The following is a 10965-nucleotide window of genomic DNA, read 5'->3' on the forward strand; positions in this document are numbered from 1 at the left end:
AAAAATTACACGTATTCCACAGGAAAGTTTCTGGACATCTAGCCATAACAATTCCTGATCAATTTGCCACTTTGCCGTGTGGTTTTGCCAACCATTCTAGTTCTCGTTTAAGTTAGAATTTCGTAGACACCCACTTTGCTCTCCGGGGGAGGTTTTCATTCACCCAGAACACAAATGGCAGTACGTATGGCGGCACGATCCCAGAAGAAATTATGTCTTGTACTTGCCTTATTAATATATCATGGAGGAACCGATGGGGCCTTCATTCCACATGATTCCCAAAACTCGATCCGAACAATTGATTGTAGTGCTGGGGGGATGTTTTCACCCCCACAAGGTTATATGCTGCATCCAGGTCTGTTCACTCGACTACCTCATCAGCTCGTTGCAATTTTCATCATTGACATTTCCGTCTCTTTAGCCGTGCAGAACGGCATGCGAAGGCGACTGGGGATCGAGTGGGGCCCACCGGCTAGTCAAGAAACGTGAGTGTATTTCGTGATTTAGACACTGCCTACACTGCCTACGACTAAGCTCCCATTGGTCATTATTCTGGCATCGCAGACACTTACCAACCCAAGGAAGCCAGGTGATGGTCGGCGCTGAAGCCTTCAATCCTGCTGTTGCCCGGAGGGGCACTCCTTCCCCTGTATACCCCCCCGATCCGTATTACAGATTGCAGACTGGCATGCCGAGGCAATCAGGAACCCAGCGAGGCCAACCAGTTCTTCAAGAAATGTGAGTGTATTCTGTGATTAGACCCTGTTGTGTTACATCATGCGACTAAGCTCCTACTGGTCATCATTCTGGCATTGCAGGCAGTTACCAATCCAGGGAAGCCAGCTTAGGCCCGATGCTGAAGCCTTCATTCCTGATGTTCTCAGGAAGAACACTCCTTCCCTTGCATACACCCCCAATCTGTGGGTTGGGCCTAATCACTTTCATCATGGCATTCACACTCCTGTTAGTATTTTTCATGCATTTATGGTGTTCAAAGTTGGTTTGCATAGTTTTATGCATGCATAAATCATAAAATCATAAGATCTTTTTTGCAGGGGATATAACTGTCCGATTATGTAATACAAAATTTCCTTGTCAAAATATTTTTATGATTTCATGATTTATGCATGCATAAAATTATGCAAACCAACTTTGAACACCATAATTCATTTACAGCTGCAGTCATAACTGCCCCAGTAGAACTTATCAGCATCCTGTATAGCCCCATGGACAGGAAGTTCATCCTGCCCCTTTACATCCCTCAGGATCTGCAACCCACAACCTTGCTGTCTCTATGAACACAGACTGGTATACTGCAAAAGGTAAATATCAATTTTTGAAAAGAAAAAAAAAAAACTGAACTGTGTGAATACACTCTCCTACCAACAAAAAATCATCATGCATTTCTTGTCTTGGATAATATAAATTCAGAATACAAAAATTGGCTGAACTGAAATGCTTTGATTTGAATTTTGCAACAATACATTGTGAATGATTAGGCCATGGCGGTGGAAATTACAGTAAAAATAAAACTAAAAATTATGGTGTGTCTTCTTTCCTTACACCTAGGCCTGATTGGTTCTGAAAATTGTGCTAATATGAAGCCAAACCTGATGAAATTTATATTCATCAGGTGAAATTAAAGATAATGTGGATCATGATTTATACAAAGTTCTCCCACATGAAAGTGATCTTTTCAAGGGTAAGCATCATCAGATTTTCTTATCTGATCACATATATCTCTTTTGGTCTTCAATATCTGATGAAATTTCTATGAATCAGTTGAAATTGAAGATGATATTTTATCCAAGCTTCCAGATGAAAGTGATCTTTTCAAGGGTAATCATCATCACATTTACTCATCTAATTTTTTAAATCACTTTTGTTCTGAAATTTTTCACACCATTTCTTATGGACTACATGGATTGTCTACTTGCCTTTCTTCCACATTTTTCAGACATCTATGAGAAACCAGAGAAAAGTGGAGCCAATGACAACACAAACTATATGCTCTCATTGGATTCCAAAGGCACTGGTAATGATTCTTGATTTTTTTTTTTTCATTTGAAGTTTGAACTGTTTCAATCAATTACTGAAATATTTCCTCCCTGAAAGATAATATAGACAGCCCAAAGGGCCCCAGGATAATTCCAGGTAAGCACTCAGCATATAATGATTGTAAAGAGGAAGATGTTCAGGTAACAGAGCTTATAGTTGCACATTGTAAATCCAACTCAGATAAGGGCAAGGTAATTCAACCAATTCAGATGTCTTCACCTGCCTACACAAGTGAGATGGCTGGTATCAGCAAGCAAACAGGTTAGCAAACATGTACATTTGGAATTTTGGACATTCTTGATCAGTTTGTTTGACTAGAAAAGGTTCTTATTCCAAACATTTATAGCTCATAGAAATTTACTTACTAGGAATACAGCTGGCTACACAAGGGCAAAAGGTAAAGTTTGAATTCATGGTGTTATTCATACTGTCATCTTCACTTACGTATTTCATCTACTTGAAATTCTTCTTAAATTGAATTTTTATAAAACAATTAAAGGAGATTGGAAAAAATCTGTAAGCATTCAATCTTCACTCCCATAAAATATTTGAACATCAACAATACCTTCAATCTGAATTTTTCTTGGTATAAAACTTCAAAGTCACAGTCTTATAGAAAATACCCTGAACAAGAGTGGATGAGGAAACCAGATTTGAAGCAAACAAATTCCTAAAGTTTTCAATTGTCTTGAAAGCAATGATCCAAAAATTTTCATAGTATTACCAAAAGTAATTGCCTGCTCAACCCTAAATAACAAATTTTAATTTTTTGCATTCTTGGTCTGGTATGCATGATATTTTGAAACAATTGAATTGTGAAATTTGTGGATTCAATGAGAATCAGTAAAGAAACAAAGTATACCTTTCTTTCTTCTTGAATTTAATCACAATCCCCATAGAATTCCTAAAAAAGATTATTTCAAAAAACTAGTGAAAGTAGAGGGAAATATTTTTGGAAGTAGACACCACGGATGTTTGCTCAGCACCTGTTTGCGAGTGCCTTTGCACAATTCATGCCAACATTTGGTCCAATGCTGGTTAGATACTGGTTCGAAGTTGGTTTGATGTTGGTCTGATCTTGGTTCAAAGAATGGTTAATGCCAGGTGCAATCTAACCGGATGCTAACTGGAATTATATGAGATGTATTGTGGAAGGTACATGTAGAACATACACCATTCCTATACTGAAACTAAGCCCAACCATGATCAGGTGGACTCAATCCACAATGCTGACCAAATATATGAAAGTTTTGACCTGATTTTTTACCTCTGTGTATACCCATACCCTGTAGATTTCTCTGATGCATGTTTTTATTTTTTTTTGGTCAGCCTAAATGCACTCCAAAAAAACCCCAAAAGCATTTCAAAAATGAGTGTATGGAGTGTGCACTTCAACAATTGTTGGAGTACAGAGTGGAATACTCCAAGTTGGCTAGAGTGCAGAACCGGGGACTCAGTCTTTTGAGTGCACCATGAAGAACTCCAGTGGCCGGCAAATGTAATGAGTGCCCGTGAGTCTCACTCCATAAGATTGGAGTGCATATCCCCAGTCTATTCATGATATTTCTCCTCCCCAAAAGGGGAGTGCAGAGCTGGGAACTCCAGCCAGAGCTGGGAACTCCAGCCAGAGCTGGGAACTCCAGCCAGAGCTGGAGTACATATACTTGAACCCCAGTCAAGCAGGTTATACATACTACACACCCTGTCTGGCCATTCCGTGGGCTATGTACACACCCCACTGGATGCCAGCTGACACCTCTTGATCACCGGTACACCACGGGTGCAAAAAAGCATCTCAATTTGAGTGGATCCACATAATCCACATCTCCTCTTGATTACCGGTCCGTGCCAGTCATCAGGGGAAATACTCCTCTCAATGACCTTACACACCATTCATTGAGAGGTGTGATTCCCCCAAATGACCGGTACAGACCGCTCATTGATGGGACTCACCACCTCTTGATGATCGGTCTGTACCGGTCATTGAGGGGACTCACACCTCTCAATGACCGTTCTGTACCGGTCATCAAGAGGTGGAAGTCCCCTTGATGACCAGTCAGTGCCGGTCATTGAGGGGAGCTGTTACTCCTCTCGATGACCAGTCTGTACCTGTCATCAAGAGGTGGAAGTCCCCTTGATGACCAGTCAGTGCCGGTCATCGAGGGGAGGTGTTGCTCCTCTCAATGACCGGTCTGTACCGGTCATCGAGAGGTGAAAGTCCCCTCGATGACCGGTCTGTTCGGTCATCAGGAGGAGGTGTTACTCCTCTCTCCCCTTGATGACCAATCTGTCCAGGTCATCAAGAGGAGTAAAACCTCCCCTCAATGACCAGTCTGTGCCGGTCATCGAGGGGACTTCCACCTCTCAATGACCGGTACAGACCGGTCATCAAGAGGAGTAACACCTCCCCTCAATGAACGGCACTGACTTGTCATCAAGGGGACTTCCACCTCTTGATGACCGGTACAGACCGGTCATTGAGGGGAGGTGTGACTCCTGTGTGTCACACCAACGTACACCTGTACGTTTGTGTGACAACGGGGATCACCGGGGGGCACTACGCGCATCATGCCCCCTCAGAACACTCCAATCAATGGCCAACCACTGGGTGGAGTACACACTCTGCTTGATTATGGTATTCAAAATTGCATATGTCACTGTTTATATAAAATCATAAAGCCAATTTTGGCTGGGAGATGTCAGCGTGCATAAAACTTAAAGTGACATTTCCCAGCCAAAATTTTAGTTTATGATTTTATGTAAAAAAATCTTATGCAATTTTGAATACCATAGATGAATGGCAATCAAGCGGAGTATGTATCCCACCCAATGACAGGCCATCAACTGGGGTGTGTACTCCACAAATTATGACCAGCAATTGAGTCCTGCGCAGGCCACTCGATGACCAGCCATCAAGCGGCATACTGGGGTTTAATGCCACTCAATGGCTATCAAGTGGAGTACATGTGTACCCCACTCAATGACCAAGTGCTCCCCCCTCAATGACCGGTACAGACTGGTCATTGAGACCAATTCAAATCAGAAGATTCAAAACCAAAAGAAGCCAAAAATTTAATTCAAAAATGAATTCAATCACTCTATTTTTAAAATAGAAAGAAGTATGAAGAGGAAAAAAATAGTAACACAACTTGGGAAGACAGAAATTCCCAAATTCCAGACCAATCAACAGTAGTTTAGAATCAAATATTTGGATCAATGTTGATTGTAAATCAGAATGTTACTTTTTTATTTATTTAAAAATCTTTCTTGAACCAGGGAGACAAAGATGGTGCAGTAAAACAGAAAAAATGTGAAAAAAATGTGATCCTTCCAGAAAGACAGTTCTTTTATAAACTTGGCATCTAATTCACTACACAGCAACTTAAGGATTCCAAATTTACGCCTTCAGTATCTTGAAAATCATGAATTCTCATTCTGAATTGAATTGATCCACATTCTCCTTCAGAAAGCTCCATGTGCAGTGGAAGTTGGAATTCAGGGTGATTCAACATGCCCCAATTCACTCGTGCATGGCTTGCCCTTAAATCCCTACCAAAAAAAAGAAAATTTGGAAAATTTACTTCAGGGAGCCAGTTACAGAGCACAAATACAATTCACCACTATATTCCAAGGTGGCTACGCCACCAGTTTCAAGGGTGTAATTTTATACATTGTCATTTCAACAATCAGCCAGCCAATGGGACAGCCACTCCACCTCATATCCAAGGCTGATTTCTGCCAATAAATTAGAAGAGGAATCTCACATCCCAGATAATTTCAAATGGGTTGAATTGGGGATTGGAAATACACAAATTCACAACTTCTACATCATTCTCAAATAACTACTCTTTGGAACTTAACTATTTTAATTTTCAAATGGTCTGCTTCAATTTGAACATGGGCTCAGCCACTACCAGCCAGATAATAAAAGATACTATCTTGAAACATCATCACCATTCAACAACCCCATTCTGCCAGACACAATCAAAGGAAAAATTGGAATTTGAAATCAACTTGCACGTAAACTCCCTCTTCTACCTAACATATAAATCAATCACAACCAGATTTTTGAGTTTTAGATAAATTATTTCCTCAAATCCAAGTGAACATCATGACTTATACGGTTCTTCTTCTTATAGGTTTGCAGAGACAAGTCATGCCCTATGTTGATTCAAACCTTGAAAATCTCACAAATGCTGAACTAGATCACTTCTGGCAGGTTGCTTTTTGAAAATGAATCACAGCTTGTTTCCTTGCATGGATTTTGGTGCCAAGTTTTCAGTCGCCTTGTTATCATCCTTGAAACATTTTGCCCAATTAGATCTAAGCCTTGTGATATTTTTGCTATGATCTGTTCACGTAACAGCTGACCTTGAAGAATCAGGCATTCACCTTGCAAGCAAAAAATATCATGGGGATACCTTGTTAACCAAGGTGATCTTTTGTTCTTCTTGAATTCCCTTGAGTAATAAAGCATGCTGAATTTTTGCAACCTGATGGTAATCTTTTTGCTTGAACCTCTTTCATTCGTTCTTTCTACCGAGCTCCTGAAAATCCGTGCAATCTTTGGTATTGTTTTGGAAAGGCTCCTTCACATGTTCAATTTCTCAAGGTTTGGATTTTGGCCAAAAAAAACTAAAGTTGAGGCTCTCAAAATTCTTGTAGAGCTGATTGCTTGCAGGCCATTGACTCAATATTTCAAGCAGACCCAACATAGCATCTGCCGGTGGGAAAACTGGCATGGAAAATCATGCGCATTCAATTGATAGCAAATATTTCAAAAAACTACTCCGCACATCATTCGTGAAACAATCAAAGATATGATGATTCAATATAAAATCAGCCCAGAGAGAAACAGAAGTTTGAGTAAGAATAACATGATAAGATTGAAATTGATAGCCAAGATTATCCACTTAACATGTCAAGCAGAACCAACCTGGGGAATGCATACTAGAAAACGGAAATGGAGAGTAATGAAGATTTAATCCAAAAGAACTGTTAGAGAGGAATTTAATTTTAGATAAGACACACCAAAAATTCACTGTTAAATATTTAATACATCCAAACGTTTCAAATTTACTACCAAATCTTTGTGTTCAGACTTGAATTTATTTTAAAAAACAGATCCATCAGGAATTTTGCTGAAGAGTTTTTTATCAGAATCCTCTTTTCCAAGATCATATATCAAGTTGATCTACATGCTTGATGTATTTCTTATGGAATTAGGGAACACACCGCTGTGCTGTGCTCCCAATCAGGAAATGATCACCGGCACCCCATACACCATCTTTACCAGGCTCAGCACCATCAGCGGGTAGATATCCAAACACCAGGTATGTATCACCGGGGACCAACACCCTCAAATGAACCAACACAACACAACTTTGTTTTAATTGCAAACCATAGTTTCAATAGAAGAAACCATTGTTTCTGCCAAGCAGTTGACAATTCATTGCAGTGTGGTTGTACATATGTTTTTAAAGAGTTAAAGTAATATATATGGTCAAGTTGCAGTTGGTATCAATATGATATCAGACCCTTTCCAACATGACTTCATAAACATTCAGCATAACTTCAGCAAAAATTCAGCACAAAATTACACATCACTTGGAGCTAAGTCCTTAAAGAGATCTTAAAGGGTTCCTAAAGAGAGGGGTGATGGCACTTGCACGCAAGTGCTGAGCAAACATCCGTGGTGAGAGATTAAAAATTTGGAGCTTAGAACAGATTATCACATATTTCTAGGTCCTAATGTTTAAAATTTCATCTAAAAACAAGCAAAACATGGCCAATTGATATCATTTCAAAAATAAACTTGGTCAACTGCTCATGGTTAAAATGCAGTATGCTTCAACCAAGCTTGTGTTTTAACCCCATCTGTTTACCTAATTGCATTTTAGGCACAGCCACTGTTCATCTATAGCTTTATTGAGTATTTTTTTTTTGAAAAATTTGAAGTAACACCACAGTCTTCCCTGAAGTTCTTGCATGTAAACAGCTCAATATTAAGGTCTGGTCTGAGAGGAAGATGGAGTCTGGTGAAGATCTAAGTCTGTGTATCTGTATCAAATATCCCATGTATAAACTGACACTTCAGGTTTCTAGGCAAGGAGTACACTGATCTTTCATGTCTCAGTACTCCCAACACTGAAAATGTTCTGATACCAGGAATGGTATTGGCCATTATTGGCTCAAAATCTGATCCGATATTTTTGGATTTGATTTGATTTGCCTCAGAGTGTAAATGGGTCGGGCCAACCCAAAACCGACCCAAGACCCGTTGGGTTTTGGGTTGGGTTTGGGCACATTCTTAAAGAAAATGACATGACCCAAACCCGACCCAACCCAACTTGTAAAATTGTTGGGTTGGGTTCGGGCAGCCTATTTCCTAATCGGATCAGCCTGCAACCCAACTATGACGCCTCCAACAGTCAAGTTGGGGGCTTTTGGTGCCTAAGAGGTTGGGTCAACCCAAGACCCAAACCAACCCAAAATAGTATGACATTGGGTTGGGTTCAGGCAGCATATTTCAAAATCTGCCCCGACCCAACCCGACCTGCGCTAAATGTTGGGTTGGGCTTGGGCGCTAATTTTTTGTTAGAGTTGTGATCATCATCCCGTTAGGCTACATCTTTCAAATTCATTTCCATCTCTGTTTTCATTATGTTTCAGAATATTCACATTTAAGTTTGTTGCATGATGCATGTTGCACTGAGCACATGTACATTTTCTTCTTGCTTTTTCTGTGCGATCTCTCTTTCGGCCTGGCTCATGACGCATGTTGTGGAAATTTATATCTGCCTGAATGTAAGATAGAACAACTCAAACCCGTCTCATCTTGGAGTGATGACATAACAGTTTCATTGATAAAGATTGATAACCAGTGCAAATGACACAAATTTTGTCCAAATGTTTGAGAGCCATGGGCGTGCTGTCGGGATTGGAAAGCAATGTGCGTTCAATGTTCACAAACATGTGCTATCCATGTTCAGAAACATCTGCGGTGAATGTGTAGGAACAACAGTCCTTTGCCCAAACATACTCCTGATTCAAAGTTACATCGTCTCTGAACATACATAAATGGCTCACTGTTAGCATCGTCACTTGACCAATTGCAGGAACGAAGTCGAGCCGGCCAAAGAGCATGACATTCACACGTCCCAAGGCGAAGAATACAAGCCCTAACAATCCGGAACTTCTGTAAAACTTTGCCACTGGTCTGGGCTGGTGACAAGTTGAGTATATGGAGTTTATACATACTCTCAACAGCAAACAAAAATGGACTGCGTCATTTGTCGAAAAAAATTACACGTATTCCACAGGAAAGTTTCTGGACATCTAGCCATAACAATTCCTGATCAATTTGCCACTTTGCCGTGTGGTTTTGCCAACCATTCTAGTTCTCGTTTAAGTTAGAATTTCGTAGACACCCACTTTGCTCTCCGGGGGAGGTTTTCATTCACCCAGAACACAAATGGCAGTACGTATGGCGGCACGATCCCAGAAGAAATTATGTCTTGTACTTGCCTTATTAATATATCATGGAGGAACCGATGGGGCCTTCATTCCACATGATTCCCAAAACTCGATCCGAACAATTGATTGTAGTGCTGGGGGGATGTTTTCACCCCCACAAGGTTATATGCTGCATCCAGGTCTGTTCACTCGACTACCTCATCAGCTCGTTGCAATTTTCATCATTGACATTTCCGTCTCTTTAGCCGTGCAGAACGGCATGCGAAGGCGACTGGGGATCGAGTGGGGCCCACCGGCTAGTCAAGAAACGTGAGTGTATTTCGTGATTTAGACACTGCCTACACTGCCTACGACTAAGCTCCCATTGGTCATTATTCTGGCATCGCAGACACTTACCAACCCAAGGAAGCCAGGTGATGGTCGGCGCTGAAGCCTTCAATCCTGCTGTTGCCCGGAGGGGCACTCCTTCCCCTGTATACCCCCCCGATCCGTATTACAGATTGCAGACTGGCATGCCGAGGCAATCAGGAACCCAGCGAGGCCAACCAGTTCTTCAAGAAATGTGAGTGTATTCTGTGATTAGACCCTGTTGTGTTACATCATGCGACTAAGCTCCTACTGGTCATCATTCTGGCATTGCAGGCAGTTACCAATCCAGGGAAGCCAGCTTAGGCCCGATGCTGAAGCCTTCATTCCTGATGTTCTCAGGAAGAACACTCCTTCCCTTGCATACACCCCCAATCTGTGGGTTGGGCCTAATCACTTTCATCATGGCATTCACACTCCTGTTAGTATTTTTCATGCATTTATGGTGTTCAAAGTTGGTTTGCATAGTTTTATGCATGCATAAATCATAAAATCATAAGATCTTTTTTGCAGGGGATATAACTGTCCGATTATGTAATACAAAATTTCCTTGTCAAAATATTTTTATGATTTCATGATTTATGCATGCATAAAATTATGCAAACCAACTTTGAACACCATAATTCATTTACAGCTGCAGTCATAACTGCCCCAGTAGAACTTATCAGCATCCTGTATAGCCCCATGGACAGGAAGTTCATCCTGCCCCTTTACATCCCTCAGGATCTGCAACCCACAACCTTGCTGTCTCTATGAACACAGACTGGTATACTGCAAAAGGTAAATATCAATTTTTGAAAAGAAAAAAAAAAACTGAACTGTGTGAATACACTCTCCTACCAACAAAAAATCATCATGCATTTCTTGTCTTGGATAATATAAATTCAGAATACAAAAATTGGCTGAACTGAAATGCTTTGATTTGAATTTTGCAACAATACATTGTGAATGATTAGGCCATGGCGGTGGAAATTACAGTAAAAATAAAACTAAAAATTATGGTGTGTCTTCTTTCCTTACACCTAGGCCTGATTGGTTCTGAAAATTGTGCTAATATGAAGCCAA

General features: G+C 40.6%; 1 protein-coding gene across 1 annotated transcript; it reads left to right on the top strand.

Moving 5' to 3' along the window:
• Positions 1 to 342: 342 nt before the first annotated feature.
• On the top strand, positions 343 to 10100 carry PtA15_15A327 (uncharacterized protein; the record flags this gene model as incomplete). The annotated part of the gene is made up of 13 exons (XM_053163522.1): positions 343 to 355; positions 422 to 485; positions 565 to 738; positions 819 to 963; positions 1223 to 1322; positions 1500 to 1544; positions 1634 to 1702; positions 1783 to 1839; positions 1958 to 2035; positions 2116 to 2154; positions 2239 to 2319; positions 9780 to 9843; positions 9923 to 10100. 13 exons carry the CDS (start codon positions 343 to 345, stop codon positions 10098 to 10100), a joined length of 1107 nt encoding a protein of 368 aa, XP_053027489.1.
• Between the last annotated feature and the right edge of the window lie 865 nt (positions 10101 to 10965).

Source organism: Puccinia triticina, chromosome 15A, assembly GCF_026914185.1.
Source record: "Puccinia triticina chromosome 15A, complete sequence".
In the NCBI taxonomy this organism is placed as follows: domain Eukaryota; kingdom Fungi; phylum Basidiomycota; class Pucciniomycetes; order Pucciniales; family Pucciniaceae; genus Puccinia; species Puccinia triticina.